The following is a 19,464-nucleotide window of genomic DNA, read 5'->3' as shown; positions in this document are numbered from 1 at the left end:
CTTTCTTTGGGAAGGCCTGCATAGACACTTAAGAGATAGAAAGACAATAATGCAGCCTTACTAACTAGGCTACACTGGCCATTACTTCATCTTGAAGGGAAAAAAGATAGCTATTGATTTTAAAATGTTGCCATTCATGGAGTTTCATACATATAGAAAACTCCCCTTCACAAACCCCTTTTTTTCATGATAGAGATTAAAGGGTTGGACAGAGAAGCCTCCCATAGGCTGCCATTAACTGAAAATGGATACCGTGCCTTTAAGAGTCTCCAGAGACCACCAGTATCCCATGATGTACAGATAGTGGCAGTTACTTTAGTTCTTTTTTTACGTCTCCTGTTAACAGGACCCTGGAGCATTGAGCTCTACGCCTTTTGGTGCTTTTCGTCAAAAATCTCTTTAGAATTTACCTTTTTATAACTTCACTCGACTTTTTGGTCTTTTTCTACCTATTGCTGTGTTTTTCTGACAGATTTTCCACAGTCTGTTAGTCAAATTGCCTTCCCTTTTTGACAAGTGACCCGAGTGTAGAAGAAAAAGGGCCACATCGGATTCACACAGAGTGTGTATTCTGTGTTTGCCTGTTTCTCATGTTCCTGAGACATGTCCCATCTGTAAAACCTTCTTCAAGAGCATCCTGCGTGACAGGGAGAAGATTCGGCTCAAGTGGCAGAGGAGCGAAGGAAACAGCAAGCAACATCCACAGGTGGGACCAATGGGCATGGAAAGGGTCAGTCCTCTACCAAAACCCTGTCTTCAGCCTCTGGGGGGGGGGGGGGCTCCCCAGGCATAGAGCGGAAAAACGACGCTGGTCCCGGTCGATGTCGAGGGCAGGTATGGGGACAATATGTTCACCATCGACTAAGGGCTCTGAGTCGAAGCGGCATCCACGCCCCGCGTCGAGGATAAGAGCGGCAAGACAGTCTCGTTCTCCATCACAGCAGAGATCACTGCCAAAGACATTGTCTCCCCGGTCAACATGGACACATCAGCTCCGATCGACGTTGACCAGCCACCGACCATCGGCGTCGAGGAGTCACCGACACTCTATGCCGAGACAACACCAATCGCAGACTCGATCAACCATGAGTCTGTCGACGTCAAGAGGAAGTTCAAGGTCAAGACGACATCGAAGATAGCCATCGACCAGTAGATCGACGTCGAGGGGGGGGGATCTTATAATGAATCTTTGGCTCCTTCCTCGCTTCAGGCAGTTCGAAAAAGGAGGCGGTTGATTTATTCCTCGGACTCTGAGAACTCACGTACATATTCACCTACGAGGACACCACCTCACTCTGATCCTTCTGGACCAGCGGACCATCCTCCTCCACCGCCACCAACGTCGCCTCCTCTAGGGCCATGACTCCTGTTGTGCCTAGGTCCCATGCGAGAGAACAGCCTCGCAGCCAACAACGTACATCAACACACTCATCACCGACATCGTTATTCCAGATCTCGCTCCCAGCACACCAGAGACACATCCTCCACAAGTACTGGGAGGTATTTGTGCACACTTTTGTACTCTCCTCCTCAAAGAGTGTCTCCTATTGACGACATTACCACCTTTCAAGAGGTTCTACTGCGAGGGGCGTCCAAACTAAATATTCCATTATCCACCCCTGTGCCATCAACTTTAGTCATCTTCGAAATTCTCCAGCAGAGACAAGCTTCTCGTCCCTTGTTCCCTGTGGTGCCAGGCTTATTGGAACCGGCGATGGAATTATTCTTAACACCTTCTTCCATCAAATCCGCTCCTTCCAGGCTACAGAAAAAATACCGCCCACATGAGCAAGATCCCACATTCCTCCGGACAGACCCGACACCAGACAATGTCATTGTTGTGGCAGCCAAGAAGCAACATGCTACGGCTCCAACGTCAACAGTACCGCCTGATAAGGAAAACCATGAAGTAGACTCAGTGGGGAGGAAGGTATGCAACACGGCAACCACTACAATGAAGGCTGCTAGTGCTACAGCCCTGCTGGGCAGGTACGACCGTTCCCTTTGGTAATCCCTTCAGCAGTTTGCAGACCTTCTGCCAAGGAACAAGAGGGAGGATTTTACGGAGATATTAAATGAAGGACTTTTGGTGTCAGCACATGGCTATTGTCATGGAGTGGCTCTCCGAAGACATTCATGGCTTCGCTTCACCTCACTGAAGACCTAGGCTCAATAGCGGATCTTGAATTTATCCTTTTCTGGCACTACCCTCTTTGGCTCATGCGGATGAGGCGATGGCTAGCATGATGGTGAAAATGGAGACTTTAAAAGCAGTAGGTCTTGAGAAACTGAAGGAATAGCGCAAATATTTCCACCCTTTCCAACGGAGTTACTCTTCCTAGAGGTACCAGAGATACCAGGGCCGACAGGCAAATCAGCAACCTTCATATTAGCGGTCGTTCCAACCGTTCCTGAAACGTCAACCAAGAGGACGGGGAGGCCAGCAACCTGCACAAGGGACTAAGCCTTTCTTCCCCCTCTTCTGTTAACCACTCCGATAGGGGGAAGCATTCAAATTATCCTGGAAGAGTGGCAAAAAATAACTCTGGACAATTGGGTTCTGAATATTGCTCGCAATCGATACTCGCTACATTTCACTAGCCCTCCTCCTTCGATCCCTCCAACACACTCACATTACCAACTATATCCGTTACAATTGGAGGCCAACATTATCTTACAAAAAAGGGCAATAAAACGTGTCCTTGTACAGCGGGGACAGGACTGTATTCCAGGTTATTTCTGGTCCAAAAGAAAGACAAGAATGAATTCAGACCCATTTTTGATTTACGACACAAAAACAAATGGGTTTGGAGAGAGAAATTCCAAATGTTAGTGTTGCATCAAATCTACCCTCAAATTCATCAGGGCATTGGTTATGCGCGATAGATCTGCGAGACGCATACCTTCACGTCCCCATAGTAAGGAAGCATCGCAAGTTCCTGAAATTCACAGTGGGGAACAACCACTATCAATACTGTGTGCCTCCATTCGGCTTGAAATCAGCTCCCAGGACATTCTCAAAATGCATGGCAGTAGTGACTGCCCATCTGAGGAAGCACAAGTTGTTTGTCTACCACTACTTAGACGACTGGCTGATATATATTTGGACATTTGTAGAGCGCCTGGTTACGCGCACCGGCGTGTCCCCGCGCTATGGTAAGTGGAAATAGAAGCCCCAACCACCCCCAAAGCGTCTACCTGCTGTACAAGTGAGTTTTTAGCCTTTTTCTGAACAAGGTCTCGGACGGTTCCAGCCGTAGATCCAGAGGTAAGGCATTCCAATGCTTAGGCGCAAGGTACCTGAAGGACCTCCCTCCCATACGAGCTTTCCTTACTCTCAGAACCTTCAGTAGCCCGGTGCGGGAGGAGCGAAGACTGCGCGTAGGCTCATACCAGGCCACCAGAGTCTGCAGCGGAGCCGGGGCTTTACCGCTCAGAATGCGGTGGCAAGTAGAGAGAGCTTTGAACTCTACCCTTTTCGCAACCGGGAGCCAGTGTAATGCCTGAAGCGCTGCTTTAGAGGGAGACCTCTTAGGGAGCCTCAAAACCAGGCGTGCCGCTGCATTTTTCAGCACCTGGAGGCGGTTTATGCCCTTTCCCGTCGCCCCCAGATACAGCAAATTGCCGTAATCCAGGCGCGACGTTACAAGAGCATGCACCAGCGTCCTGCGAGCTGCAATAGGAAGGAGATCTAATACCTTTCTTAGAGTTCTCAGGACACCGAAGCACACCCCGGCCACCCGGCCAATCTGAGGGCCCAGGGCTAAATCCGCATCCAGCCACATGCCAAGATTTCTTACCTCCTGACAGGGAACAGGCATTTCTCCCAGGCAGGGTGGCCACCACGCCGACGACCAGGCCGCCGGTCCGCCCCCCACCACGAGCACCTCGGTCTTGTTGCCATTCAATTTCAAGCAGTTGGCGGACATCCAGGTAGCCAGTTCTTGCATGCAGTCCCTGAAGATGTCCGCCGCAAGACCGGGCGCGCGTGAGAGGGAGATGATCAGCTGCGTGTCGTCGGCGTATGACACCAGGCGCAGCCCGAATTTTTCAACAATTGTCGCTAGAGGGGAGACATAGAGATTGAACAAGGTCGGGCTCAGGGATGACCCCTGAGGTACACCTTGTCCAAGCCCCATCTCCTTTGAGTAGCAGTCGCCCAGGCGGACCCGAAAGCACCTGTCAGACAGGAACGATCGAATCCAACCAAGCGCTGCACCTGTTACCCCTCCTTCACTCAGACACTGTAGCAAGATGGAATGTGCTACAGTGTCGAATGCAGCGCTCAGGTCCAGAAGGATCAAGGCCATAGTTTGGCCTTCATCCACCCCCTGCCGCAAGGCTTCTACCGCCATGAGGAGGGCTGACTCCGTCGAGTGGCGGGGGCGGAAGCCAAACTGAGAGTCATGGAACAGGGAGGCCTCCTCCACAAACTTCATCAGTTGGTGATTAACAATCTTTTCCGCAACCTTCGCCATGTACGGCAGGAGAGAGATGGGGCGGAGATTTTCTAGTTTTTTAAAGCTTACAAGGCATCTACGTCTCAGGGAGCTCAACTACACTTCAATTGGACATCCGATCTTCTCCTTCGGTTGGGTCTTCACATCAACAAAACAAAGTCTGTCTCAACACCTGTCCAGTGTCTTCAGTATCTTGGAGGGACCTTCGATACTCGCATGGCAAAATGTTTCCTTAGGAGGAGAGATGCTTATCGATCCTTCAGAAGGCTCAAGCTCTCATGACCATGCCCTTTCCAACAGTGAGGAAGGTCTCCTCTCTTTTGGGCTCCATGGCATCCTGTATTTTCCTCACTCCAAATGCAGAACACCACATGAGACCCTTGCAGGAATGTTATCAATGGAACCAGAGAATAGGGGATTGGGAAGACAGGATTCAGCTGTCACAGCATGCTCTTCAGCCTCTCAGATGGTGGTGCTCTCCCCCTAATCTCCTGCGAGGGATCCCCTTCCACAAGAAGATAACGAAACAAACTGTAGTAACAGATGCTTCTCTCCTCGGCTGGGGTGCAAACACAGACCACCTTCAGATACAGGGCAAGAGGTCCACGAAGGAATCCACATACCACATCAAGCTACTGGAGCTACGAGCAGTCCATTTGGCTCTGAAAGCCTTTCAGCTATCATTCCACTCCAGTTCTGTTTGTCCAGACGGATAATACGACAACAATGTTTTACCTCAAAAAGCAGGGGGCTCGAGATAATGACCGTTATCTTGGGAAGCCCAAACGATCTGGAAATGGCTCTTAGCCAGAAATCTAACCATCACAGCAACTCACTCTAAGGTGTTCAAAATGCTCAGGCCGACGCTCCAAGCAGACTCCTGGGCATTTGAATTTACCTCAGGACTGCATGGGGATACTTAAAGAAGCTAAGAGACCACCCACACGAACTTCTTATGCGTATAAGTAGAAAAGATTCTGCATCTGGTGCGCCTCGAAGAAGGAAGATCCTACATCCTGTCAGGAAGATGTTATTCTCCCATATTGGCTACATTTAGCACGATTGGGCCTTCAATTTCCTTCCATTAAAGTGCACCTAGCAGCTCTAACTGCTTATAGGAAATGCCCTTCACACACTTCCTTTTTCAAAATCCCAGTCATTAGAGACTTTCTAGAGTGTTTGAGGAAAGGGTTTCCTCCCTTCAGGCGTCCTTCTCCTCCTTGGGAGCTTAATGTGGTTCTTTCTCGACTGAAGCAGGAGCCTTTTGAACCCATTCATAGGGCTTCGCTCCAGCATTTGTCTTGGAAGACAGCTTTCCTTAAAGCTATTACTTCTGCCTGCAGGGTTAGCAAACTCCAGGCACTATGTTATCAAGAACCATACACAGTTTTCCATTCCGCCAAGGTGGTTATGAGAACACATCTGAGATTCCTTCCTAAAGTAATTTCGGATTGCCACGTAAACCAAACAATTTCATTACCTACCTTTTTTCAGCACCCCTCTTCTCTAGCCGAGAGTTCTCTTCATTCCCTAGATGTCAGGAGGGGTTTGAAGTTTTATTTAGACAAGACCAAGGATATCCGTAGAGCAGATTAGTTATTTGTAAACTATGGCTCTATCCGTACAGGTCTAGCTACCTCCAAACAGCTCATCTCCTGATGGATTGTGTCCTGTATCCAGCTGTGCTATCAGAAAACCAACAAACTCTTGTAAGAAAACCTAGGGCTCACTCTACCAGAGGCAAAGCTGCTACTGTGGCTTTACTCCATAACATACCGGTTTCAGAAATCTGTAAAGCTGCCACCTGGAATTCAGTCCACACATTTATAAAACACAACTGCCTGGACACTGATACCAAGGCAGATGCTCAGGTTGGACAGGCTTCCCTTCAAATGTAAATGTAAATGTACCGGAATTTATATAGCGCAAATCACCAAGCGGTTTCTAAGCGCTTGCTTAGGGAACCCGTCCTGGTATTCCCCTGTGAGATAACCCCGGCAGGGTATCCGCAAGGTGAAAGCCAGGCATCCCGCCGCGAGGGGCCGTTGTGGAGATTAAGCAAGCTATTGCCCAGAGTCGCAGAGTGTGAACCCGTGAATCGAGTAAGCACCAGAGCGAGAATTGTTATGTTATGTTATGTTAAAATGCATTTTTATAGCGCACGGCTACTCTAAAAGAGTGTCCCGGCGCTTTCCACAGGCAACTTACAGTATCAATCAACATAACAGATAAAACAAAACCCGAAACGAGAAAAAGCCACCTAAACAGAATGATTAAAAAGCCAAGTCTTCAAATTCTTCCTGAATTGAAGCAGGTTGGGAGTGCTGCGGAGTGCCAACGGAAGCGCATTCCACAGCTGGGGAGCCTTAAGGCTGAAAGAGCGCCCCCCAATCCGGGCTTTCCGCACGCGTGGGACCACCGCAGTGAACAGGGATTCAGAGCGCAGCGAGCGAGCTGGGCGATAGAAGGCCAATCTTTTCTTCAGGTATCCTGCGCCAGAGCCAAACAAAGCCTTGTGCACCAGCGTCAGAGATTTAAAAACAATCCGCTTCCGGATTGGAAGCCAATGAAGCGTCTGCAACAACTCCGAGGCCCGCGCTCGTCTATGCAGACCAAAGATTGCCCGGGCTGCCGAGTTCTGCGCCACCTGCAGGCGCTGAACCAAATAGTCCGGGAGGCCTAGGAAAAGGGCGTTAGCGTAATCTAGCCTGGATCCGATAAGCGCCTGCACCGTGATCCGTCTGTGCTCCGCAGACAATAAGGGTAGAAACTTGCGGAGCATTCTGAGGATGCCGAAACAGGTGCCGGACAGGCTAAGGATGTGCGCTTTCAGAGAAAGTTTATTATCGAGCTTAACACCCAAGTTCTTGGCGACCACGGACGATTGAGCCGGAGGGCACATTGCGGCCGGCCACCACTGTCGCCACTCGGGATCGAAGGCACAGCCGAAGAAAAGAACCTCCGACTTGCTGGAGTTGGCCTTCAGACAGTTTTGCTGAAACCAGCTGAAGACCCTATCCAGGCAGTCCCGGATTCTCTCCCCGTCAAATGTCTGATCTTTTTGACACGTGAAGAGGAGTTGTGTGTCATCGGCGTAAGACACGATCTGGGCTCCATAAGCCTCAACCGCAGCCGCCAGAGGGGACATAAAGATGTTAAATAATGTCGGGCTCAACACCGAGCCCTGTGGAACCCCAACACCCAATGGCGGCATCTCGGCGGAGCTCTGGGAAACCCAGACCGTCTGGCGGCGACCCTCCAGGAAGGATGTAAACCATCTGAGCACCGTCCCCCTTAGGCCGATGTCATAAAGCCTGGCAAGCAGCGCCTTATGGGGAACGGTGTCGAAAGCCGCCGACAGGTCCAACATGACTAGCATGGCCTTGCCACCCCCATCCAAGGTCTCCCTGATGATCTCAGAGACCTCCACCAACGCTGTTTCCGTACTGAAATTCGGACGGAAACCGGATTGGGATGGATGGAGCAGATTGTTAACCTCAAGGAAGTTCGACAAGACGCCATGCACATGTTTCTCGGTGATCTTGGCCAGAGCCGGGAGAAGTGAAATTGGCCTATAATTGGCCAAAGCCTCGGCATCAAGACCAGGCTTTTTCAGGAGGGGGATCACCATCGCCCTTTTCCAGGCGCGTGGGACACTCCCCGCCCTCAAGGAGGCATTGAGGATCGGGTTGACCAGGGGATTCACCACTGCCGCCATCCCGGCCAGAAATTTGGCGGGGCAAGGGTCAAGTGGGGAGCCAGATTTAAGACTGGCTAACAAAGTCCGGGACATGTCACTGGAGACAGGTGGAAAGTCCTCCAGGATAGCCACATGCATGGCCGATGTTCCAAGTCCCACCCCAAGATCGCAGCAACCCTCCTCCGTACTTTCCGAGAAAGAAGCCTGAATAGCCTTAATCTTGTCGGTAAAAAAGGTGGCAAGATCACGCGCCCACACATCAGGTGATGCAGGCGGAGGTGAGTAAGAAGATGGAGACGTGAACTCCTTCACAATCGTGAAGATCTCCTTGCAGGAGTTTGCCGACGCCTCAATCCTCCTGGCAAGATATTCCCGCTTGGCACCAAGAACATCACGGTGATAGGCCTTCACCGCCGCCCTATAGACTAGTTTGGCCTCCCCATCATATTGATGGCGCCAGGCCCGCTCAGCGACCTTACATTGGCTGCGAATTGTCGAGTCCATGGACATTTTTTTAGGACTCAAGACCCCGCCGAGCCGGGAATTGAACCCTGGTCCCGGGCTGACCTCTGCTTCCAGGTCTGCCTCCTCTAACCAGTGAGCCACACTTCTCCACTGAGAATCTGTTTGCCTAATGGAAAGGTCACTTCTCGGTTTCTTCCACTACTTGGGGGTTATAGGATGGGCGTGGTAGTCTATTCAATTGGTTATGACTATACACGGAAATCCCCTACAAGAGAAGGAATAGTTTCTTACCTGTAACTCCAGTTCTCTTGTAGGGGTATTTCGGTGAAAAGTCATAAGCAACTCTCCCTCCTCCCTGGCAGAAGAGGCTGACTTATCCAGGATCTAGCATAGGCATTCACTTCTCTACGCCTTCAAAATGAAGAAAGTAACTGCCACTAGCTGTGTATCATGGGATTCTGGTGGTCTCTGGAGACTCTTAAAGGCACGGTATCCATTTTCAGACATATATATTGCCAGCCTATGGGGGCTTCTATGTCCAACCCTTTCATCTCTATGATGTAAAAAGGGGTTTTGTGAAGGTGAGTTTTCTATATGTATTAAATTGCAAACATTTTAAATCAATGGCTATCTTTTTCCACTTCAAGATGAAGTAATGGCCAGTTTAGCCTCGTTAGTTAGGCTGCATTATTGTCTTTCTATCTCTTAAGTGTCTATGCAGGCCTTCCTGAAGAATGGCAAAATATGACAACTTAAGAAGATCTATCTAACGAAGTGCTCTGGGGTGCCCGCACATGGGCGGGACTATTCAAATGCTTATGACTTATCACAGAAATATCCCTACAAGAGAACTGGAGTTACAGGTAAGAAACTCTTCATTCTCTCACACTGGGCACTGAGACCCAGAGTGTGGGTAAATGGTTATTAATTATGGGTACTTTACGTCCCTTTAGTTAGAAAGCCACTAGCAGAGAGGACGAGGATAGCCCCATCACTCACTGGCGGGGCTATCCTGATTCACTGGCTATAATGAAGTAACAATAGAATAAAAAAACAATAAAAAGATCTCTTTTTTTGCTTGGAAACCAATTTCTGTCCGGTTATAGAATCATAGATATAATAAAGAAGAATGGAAACTACAGCTGCCTATGGCGAAATCTGCAGAACTTAATACAAATATGCACTACACACAACTAGATTTACAAGAGTTTTGGAGCATTAATGTTGAACCAGTATTGCACCATTTCATGTATGTATGATCTAAGGCATTGGGTAGGGGTTAGTTTTCCTTCTTGACTTCACTGGAAGGAGTAACTTTATATAAAATTATTCTTCTGTTCTATACATTTTTTGCAGAATATGCCTTCCATGACTGCTATAATGTAGTAAAGCTAACTGGAATGAGGTTTGAAAAAAACTTTGTAAGATGAAGCAGCATGAATGTCACTGACCTACATGTACAGATTAGTATAGGATGGTGGAGTAGAATCAGCCAATGTTAACAAATACTACTACTAGCAGCACAGTTGGTGGAGGCTAATAACTGTCATTTAGATATCCGGCTCCCATGGGTCAAATCGCAAGGTGTAGGGCCAAGCATGTAACTTCCAGAATCTGGTAAGATTAGGAAGGTTTTACCTGGCATGGTTGCAGTTTTGGCCTTGGGACAGGTATCTATGCAGTACTGTTGGGGATGCAAGTTTATGCTTGGGAGTCCATTCTAAGGAGGCTAACAGATTGAAAGATTTCAAAGAGAAGAGACAGGAATAAGAGTTCGAAATTATAACTTGGATGGGTAGATACATTCTTTTCAGGATATATGTGCAGACTTTCAGGGGAAAAGATATAATCTATACAAGTTTTCATAAACCTCTGTGGATCATGTATAGATTGTGGCCAACTATTTGCCAAATAAGTAATACCCAAATGCGAAGAAAACTCTTTATACAAGGAACTTGCTGCATAGACAATAAGACCCTTATATAAAATCAATGATAGTCAAGAAAAGAATCTGGGGACCTTAGGTGAGGAAGAAAAGAGGGAAGCATTATATATATATATATATTTTTGTTCTCATCTCACCAAAAGTGTGTGCAATTCTTAAATAGCCGCTTAACCAAACTGTGCGCCTCTCAGCCTCTACATTCACTTCGGTCCCAAGCCGGACGAGCCCCTTTTTTAGTGGCTTGGTGTAAGCATAGGACCAACGGGTTTCTCAAAAAGCACAGGCCTCTGCCCCTGTCAGTAAAGGCCTGCAGATATTTAGACTATCATCATTATTACTACTATGCTGGTCTAGTCTGGCCACTAAAGAAGCAGCTATAACCCAGTCCTGGGGCTTTGGGGGCAAGGGGTCTCTCCATTTCAGACATATCTCCCTTCGGGCACTTAGAATCAGGTACAGCAATAGGCCTCTATGTATATGCCTCAATTTCTTACTTAGCGTACCATCGTCGCCAAAGAACACCGTTGTTATATTTAGACTGATTTCATCTTTAAAAATCCCACTTAAGGTTTCGTCAATTTCGCTCCAAAAAGGAGCAAGTTGGGGACACTCAAAGAAGATGTTAAGATCATTGGCCTGAGACAGGTCGCTTCTTGGACATTTTGGATTTGTAAGAGAGGCAATCTTTGCGATCCTAGCAGGGGTATAATATAATCTGTTGATAAATGATTCTTCTTCTATCAGCATTTTATACCATTTTGAGATTTCTTTATGTTTAAGATTTATATCCTGAAGGGAACTCCCAACCTCCCAAAGCCCATAGATATTTCTCTTCTCAGCTGAAAACTACGAAGCCAGTTGTATATATTTAAATCTAGAGAGGCCCTCACCAATCTTTGCTCTTAAAACCTCCCATGGGAGTGCCCCCTCTGAAGACACCAGATCTGACCAGATGGGGTTACCAGCTCTTTTAATTGGAATTGCCAAATAGTCTTTAATAAACTCCGGAGTCCCAGGAGAATTTCAAATTGGGGCGAATTCCGAGTAGTATCCTATCCCCCATCTGGTTCTAATCTTATACCAAAGTTCCAGGGGATCCCGTAAAACTTTCAACCAAACTTTTTTGAAGTATCTAGGTGCTCTGAATTTATATAAAAAACCATTGCCACCCTCCTGCCTTATCATCTCTGCTAAAAGTCTGCCCCACGTTGAGTCATCTGGTTTTGAGAGCATCACCTGAATGTTTTTAAATTGAAAAGTGAAACAGTAACACTTTGGATCTGGGAGAGCCAGTCCCCCTTTGATCAGCCTGCGTCTCAATTTCTTCCAGGCCAATCTAGCCCCCTTCTGTGCCCAAATAAAACTTGTAATCTTCTTTGTACTTTATTAAGTGCAATTTCCAGAAAGGCAAGGGGAATAGCGTTAAAAAGAAACGTTAATTTGGGTAATATACCCATTTTAACCAAGTTAACCCTGCCGTAAATTGTTAGCGGGAGATTTTTCCACCTGGCTACAATTCGCCCAACTTCTTTAGTAATTCTATTCAGGGTAATCTGTGCAATGTTCTCAATCTCTTCAACTACTATAATGCCCAAATATGTAAACTCTTTACTAATATTGCCTACCCAGTTATCTATATTCCAGAGCATCACCTCGGTTTTAGTGGTATTAGCTAAATACCCTGAATAAGCACTGAATTCTAACAGCAGAGCTTCGACCCTCGGTATTGTTACCCCTGGGTTGTCAGTATATATTACAAAGTCGTCCGCATATAGGGCGATCTTACTACTATATTGATGAGATTTGAATTGGGTAATTTGTTCATCTACCCTGATCGCTTGGGCGAGGGGTTCTATATATATATATATATATGTTAAAAAGCATAAACGGATTACGCTGCCCTCGTAGATAGAGAATAGTAATGAAGTATTTAGAACATAGTCCAGCTCAAATCTGTCCAATCCAGGAGACCCACCTGAGTCAAATAGAGAGTCAGGTTGTTTTTTCTAAATACTCATGGATAAAAAAATTATTGCATGTGTGAGCAGATGGTCCACTGTAAGGAAGTGGTCATTTTGATTAAGCATGGTGCAGGTTGCACTAAATACATCGGTAAAAACAGATCAGTCTGGGAGATGGGTAATGGCTAGATTAGATTCTGGAGGGTCAGAGATGATATGTGTCTCCTTCTAAGGCCCTAACATGGATGATCCTACCTATGTTTGTAAGTTACCATGGGTTTTGATGGAAGAGGTTTCGTCAGTAGTAATAGGTGGAGATTTTAATGTCCTTTTAGATACCCTTAAGAATAGGTTTAAATCAGAGCCATCACACTGCAGCCCCCCGGGTACGTCAGGCCCTGAATAATATGTTACATGATTTAGAGCTTGTAGATTTATGGAGGGCAAAGAGGGGCAACAAACAGGGGTATACTTTTCATAGTAAAAAGTATGGACACTTCTCAAGCACACGATTATGCCTCGATCAGTCGCTCTATTGTGGAGAGTGTAATTTCGATAGACCTTCTGCCTAGTCACATATCTGACCACGCCCCTGTTGCATTTAATATAAAAGGGCGTCGAAGTAATACAAGACCTAGATGGACACTCAAAAGATCTGTCTTATCGGACCCCGAGATAGTAAGAGACCTTAAAGGTGCAACCCATAACTACTTTATAGATAACATGTACTCCACATCAATGGAATTGTCTGGGATGCCTACAAGGCATTCATTCGGGGTTTCCTTCACAGCCGTATTAGTGCAAAGAATAAGGGAAGCACGGGATCTTCGGCTATTGGAGGAAAAAATCTTGTGGTTAGAGGCAGAAAGGATTAGGACCAATCAGGGGTACACTGATAGAATATTACAAAGACAGAGCGATCTTGACAACGCACGGCAGGAGTTTAGAGTTATGCTTGATTCAAAATGTAAGGCTCAGTGGCTCTCTAAATCCATGCTGAATTTTAAATATGGTGAGAAGGCAGGTGCGTTGTTGGCATGGAAAGCCAGGGTGGACCGTGCAAAAAACCATATAAGTGAATTAATCATCAATGAAAATGGTGATACCTCAAGCAGGTTAGACGATATTAAAGTAAGTCTTCTCTTTATTTGCAGAACTCTATGAAGAGGAAACTACACCTAACCTGGTTGCACTGGATGCCCCAATTACAGAGGTCGAGATCAGGGAACAAATTGGAAAGTGTAAAAATAATAAAGCAGCCGGTACAGATGCCATCCATAGCGAGATATACAAACATCTGCTCGAAGAACTGGCCCCTATTTTGGGTGCTATGTTTAATTCAGTTTATCAATCAGATGTAAGGTAATTAGCTCTTGGAAGGAGGCAACCATTGTTCTTATCTTAAAGCCTGGAAAAGACCCGCTAAGGGCAGACTCATATAGACTGATCTCCCTGCTGAATGCTGATTGTAAGATCTTTATGAGCATTCTAGCAGGTAGGGTAGTTAAAATCGCCCCTCAGTTGATTAATAGTGATCAGAAAGGCTTTTCCCCAAAAGATACATCCAAGATTTAACACAACAGTTAATAGGTAATATTGATCAAGCCACTGCTCGATGGGAACCCTTGGCTGTAGTGGCATTGGAGGCAGCCAAGGCGTTCGATAGTCTGTTGGGTTTACCTTTGGGAGGTTCTGAGGGCTATGGGGTTGGGCCTATTTTTATTCAAAAAACACAGTTGATGGACAGAATGTAGAACAATGTCATACATTCACCCCAGTACAAGGATCTGGGCCTAAATCCATCGGTTTTTTGCACTCCACACCACCCTGGGTTAGACACTGGCTATATGCAAATCAGCTCGGACCCTGTGCCTCATGGGAACAGTCCAGTCCTAACTACCAAGCCATGTCTTTCCCAGACCGGAATCAAGCATCCAAGGACCGGTTTCTGGCTATCAGCCTTCATCAGCCTGGATAGCTTGACTCCAGTGGTGTGGAGAGCCTGGGACTCACGTCTGAGCATACCCAGCCCACTCGGGGTGAAAATTGCAAAAAACACAGTTGATGGACAGAATGTAGAACAATGTCAGCCATTCACCCCAGTACAAGGATCTTGGTTTTTCTTTGTTCGCCCTAAGTTGGCAGGGTATGCTCAGACGCGAGTCCCTTGCTCACTTTGCCACTGGAGTCAAGCAAGCCCGGCTGTAATGCCAGAAACCGGTCCTGGGAAGCTTGATTCCGGTCCAGGGAACACATGGCTTGGCATTTCGGGCTGGACTGTTCCCATGAGGCACAGGGTCAGACTGATTTGCATATGGCCATGTCTGAACTGGGGTGGCGGAGTGAGCTAAAGAACGGTGATGGATTAAACCCAGATCAGTTGACTGGGGGTGAGTGTTTGTATTGTCAACGCTCCGTCCATCACCACCTTTGGTTTTTCTATTTTTATTCAAAGCCTGGTTATTTGCTATCAGGGGGCCTCTGCTAAGATTCTAGTAAATGGCGTTCTAACATCTAGCTTTGATATTCTTAGAGGGACACGGCAGGGTTGCCCTCTTTCGCCTCTGTTTTTTAACACATATATATATAGAACCCCTCGCCTAAGCTATCAGGGTAGAGGGAAGCCTTATATGACCCTAAGCAGGGTCTCCAACCTTCTTTGTAATAAGAGCTACGTATGTTTAATAAAAATCACCCCAAACTACCAATATTATGAATGTTGTAACAGTGACCACATCAAACAAGATTACATTAGTGGCCACTATATGAAAGATTACCATAAGGCGCAGTTGCCAGCAGCAATGTAAAAAAGGTATTATTATTAACAATGTCTCCCCAAACACCGCATGACCTATCACTCAGATATCAGCTGTAAATATATTTTGAAAATTCTGCCAATTTTCTCAAAGCATCAGCTCATGAGTTTTTTAAGTATACACATTTTGGTGTTGAATACTCCATTTTCAGTGTAATTAATTGGTCCAATTAAAAGCTTTTAATTTAGTAGGCCGAGCTGCACCCAGAAGAGCTACTTGGAGAAGTGTGGCTCAATGGTTAGAGCGGCAGACCCTGATCCAGAGGTCTAGCCTGGGACCAGGGTTCAATTCCCGCCTCGGCCGGTCTCTGGCTCAATTTCTTCGGACCTGATAATTCTTGCCTCGGTGCCTATTCTAATCATGGGTGCAACTCTGGGCAATAGCTTGCTTAATCTCCACAATGGCCCCAACAACGCTAGGATGCCTGGCTTCACCTTGGGGGTGCCCAGGAGTGGGCACTTCACAGGGAAAAGCCAGGAAGGGTTCCACATTGGTATGCGTACAAGCGCAGAGATGCCTCATGGGTGATTCGTGCGCTATACAAGTACTACACATTTACATTTACTTACCGTTAGCCGGCGAGCTACCAGTAGCTCACAAGCTACTTGTTGGAGAAGCCTGGCTTAGACTGATCCGCCTTAAATATTTTTATTGGGTCTACTACAGTTACACAAGATTTGAAGGAACAGACTCAAGGATATGTGAAAGTAGAATTCTATCATGTGATTTTACACATTTCAACAAGTAGGGAATATCTTGGGAGGATATCTGGAACATTCCAAAAGGTGCTAAAACAGACAGTGCATACACACCTGAAGTCTATCTTTGTGTTATTGTATGTAGAGAAAAAGGCTTCATCAAACTCGAACCCTCTGGGAGCCAAGAGAGCACTAAATGGAAAGGATATACTGTGATCTCTGTGACTTAAGGGAAGATAAGAATAAGCTTGGAAAATCTGGTTTACTGGAACAGAGGTTGCATGCCAAAGTCTGTAAAGATATGTGGCAAACGTCAAGGACAGTTCTGACCTCAGGGAGGCATCAAAAAGATCTTTGCGGAGAATTGGACATACTGTTAAATGATAGAATTCACTAGACCTCTATGGTCAGGCACACTTATATGAATATATCGACAAGTGGCTATGTACCAAAGATATAGTTTAACATATGGTGTCTTAGAACAAGGAGGCACTAACTTTGAATTGATGTAAGCTTCTCCTTGCTGGTATGTTGGCTGAAAATGAAAAAAAAACTATAAAAAGAAATGTTATAATAATTATTTGGCTGACAGATGTTCAAAAATCCATTTAATAGCCTTTACAGAAACAACTTTCTATACAAGAGACATGAATGCGCTGCTTCAAAACAGCAAATGGCCATATTTCCAGCAACAGAATACACTGACATTTTTGGGGGAAATATTCTTCCCTTCTCATAATCATTTGTAAACTTTCCAGTATTTAAAATGTCCTTTCGAGTCTGCTTTATTGAAAGTTATGAAATTACAGTAAGAAACTGGCTGCTATTTCAATAAGTATCCTCAGAGTGTAAAGCACATGTTCAGCCATATTTCTGTAAAAAGCAAAGGCAACAAAGAACTGCCTACACCATTTGAAGACATGTCAAATTGAAATCTTTTGTTTCCAGCGTAAAAATTAGTGTTTACTTTGTTAGCAATCTATTTACATAATACCAGTTTTTTAGTTTGTGATCAGCTTAGTAAGACTCCGGTACTATAAACTCAATTTCAGCACTGCCCTTGGATGGGCTTGGTTTAAAAGTATTTTGCCTTCCTGGATCACCAAAGAGATCATCCCAGTTAATTGTTTGGGAGGATAAATTAGATGCTGTTTCATCAGAAACAGTACCTTTATTTCTAATAAATCCATCATCATTTACTACAGGAACACTAGTTGACAGTCGTGTTTTATTGTCACACGTATTCTCTTTGACTGATGACTTGCATTTGTGCAGACGATAAAGCTTGGGGTCTCGAGAAGGGTCTTGATTATGAGCCGTCTTCATATGTGAAGACATAGAACTATAGTAGGTGAAAGCCTCTCCACATGTCAAGCACTGGTACCTCTTCTCCCCAGTGTGCACAACTTCATGCTTTGTGCGGTACTCCCCCAATGCAAAAACTTTCCCACAGAAACGACAAGGATATTTATATTCCCATGTATGGATATTAAAATGCCTTTTCAAATTCTTCACCGATACATAGGATCTCTTGCATACGATGCAGATGTAGTACACCTTTCCATCTTCATCAACATGCTCATAGTGGTCCTCATGCTTTACTTTCGAACGCTTGTTGTTTGGAGAACCATCAGTTGATTTTGGTAGCTTAATTTCACCATCATCATCATCATCTGAGTCATCCTTAATTGATACAACTATGTTACATGGATCTTTCTCATTCTTTGTGTAATCTTTGTCACCAATTGATAACCCTCCATTTTCAGATGGGGTCCCTAGGGTGAAGAGCGTCTTTCCCTCCACAATGCTCTGGGACCCTGTAACTGACCCTTTGAAACAATCGCTGGTGTATCCAGGATTAACATCTGTATTTTCCATCTCCTTCCGTGAGCTACTTTCTGGGTTAACTGCTATGTTTTTTGGGTTCTGAAATTCTTGCTTGTCACAAGCATCTGCACTACCATGAGTGGCAGTTAACAAATCTGGGCTAGGACAACTATCATTGCTAGCAATCACAACCTTGTCTGAAGCAACATTATTTGATGTGAGCTGCAGGACAATCCTATCAGTTGTTGGGGATAAGCATTTCTGAGGAAAGGAGTAGACGCTTGATGAATTAGAAGGATGGTGATGTAGCAACATGCTGCTAGGAATCGAGTGATGGTGAGTGGAAGCAGCTAAAGGTGATTCACTAGCTTGTGTTTTGCTTTGACTTTGAATGTTAACACGTGAAGAATCTTCTCCAGGTGGCAAGACACCTTTGAAATGTAAGTTGCTTTCAGGCGTTGCCATGGGAACAATTGAAGTGTTACCAGAACTGCTACCATCGATGTTTATTTGTTGACTAGACAAAGCAACCACATCTAGGCTGCACCTCTGTTGTGCTACTTCTACGTTATTTGACACACCAGGTTTTGGAGGTAGAAGTTCAGAAAAGAAAATGACATCATCATCAGCGTCTTCCTCATTACTGTACGGTACGGCACATATTCCATCTTCTTTGCTCAGTACCCTTTTGGTGGGCTCCTCTGTAGATGCAATTTTATTTTGAAATCCTCTCTGGTCCAGGTTAGGCTGAGAGATTCCCACACAGTTATTATTTACACCCTTTGTCATGCTTTTCATCTCTGACAAAGGGATACCTAGCTCTGCAATGAACTTAATGCCCAGTAGTTTGCCTGATCTAATCAACTCCTCAAGCAAAGAACTGTGTAATCTAACAATTTTGGAACTGTAGATGTAGTTAAGAATTTCTTCAAAGATATCTGCTCTTACACAAGTCAGCTGAACCACTTGATTCGCAACAGAAAATAGTTGATGAAAGTATGTGCTTGATGCTGACAGAATATTTTTGTGGGCAATAAACCTTTTGCCTTCCACGATAATAGTGACATCACAAAATAGTCCATGGATACGTTGTTCATTTAAAGATGCTAATAGTGCACTAGAGAACTGGGTATCTGTAGCTGAAATCAGTTTTCGGCCCTCCATACCTATAAAGGGGATGGAAACAAAAAGTGCATTAAAGATGTGGCTTTTGTAACAAAAAAGTGTACATTTGATTTAAACTACTCCTTAAGTTATAAGACTATCACTCAGGTGGTAAAACGCAAGCTGTATCAGTAATACATAGGCTCGTTGACTGAGGGCCTTATTCAGAGCCTACTCGCTGTGGCGGTCCGCTCGCTGTATTTCGAGGGTGGCAGTCTGGTTGCCACAGGATCACCACCTCTGCTGGAATCCAGGATAGTGAGGCAGTAGTGCAGCGGAAATGGGCAGGAATATGCTAGTGGTGCCGCTGCGGTACCGCCAAGCATATTCCGAGTTGCATTGCAACCGCCCATTTCATGGCGGGAGCCTGCCATAAAAAGGGTGGTGGGCATGCAACTAAGGGGTGGCTGCATGCCGGTGGCATATGT

At 45.6% G+C, this 19,464-nt stretch overlaps 1 protein-coding gene across 1 annotated transcript in view; it reads right to left on the bottom strand.

Moving 5' to 3' along the window:
• Window positions 1–16,636: 16,636 nt before the first annotated feature.
• The window catches only part of LOC144829513 (transcriptional regulator Kaiso-like), a 29,487-nt gene continuing 26,659 nt past the window's right edge, over window positions 16,637–19,464 (bottom strand). The window contains exon 2 of the mRNA XM_078688727.1: window positions 16,637–19,038. Within this exon, the coding sequence (XP_078544853.1) occupies window positions 17,063–19,036 (1,974 nt within the window). The 5' untranslated portion in view covers window positions 19,037–19,038 and the 3' untranslated portion in view covers window positions 16,637–17,062. The remainder of the gene's footprint in view (window positions 19,039–19,464) is intronic.

The sequence above is a fragment of the Lissotriton helveticus genome, chromosome 4_1 (genome assembly GCF_964261635.1).
Source record: "Lissotriton helveticus chromosome 4_1, aLisHel1.1, whole genome shotgun sequence".
Classification (NCBI taxonomy): domain Eukaryota; kingdom Metazoa; phylum Chordata; class Amphibia; order Caudata; family Salamandridae; genus Lissotriton; species Lissotriton helveticus.
The sequence above is the reverse complement of the archived record's forward strand: the minus strand, read 5'-3'. Positions and strand labels throughout refer to the sequence as shown.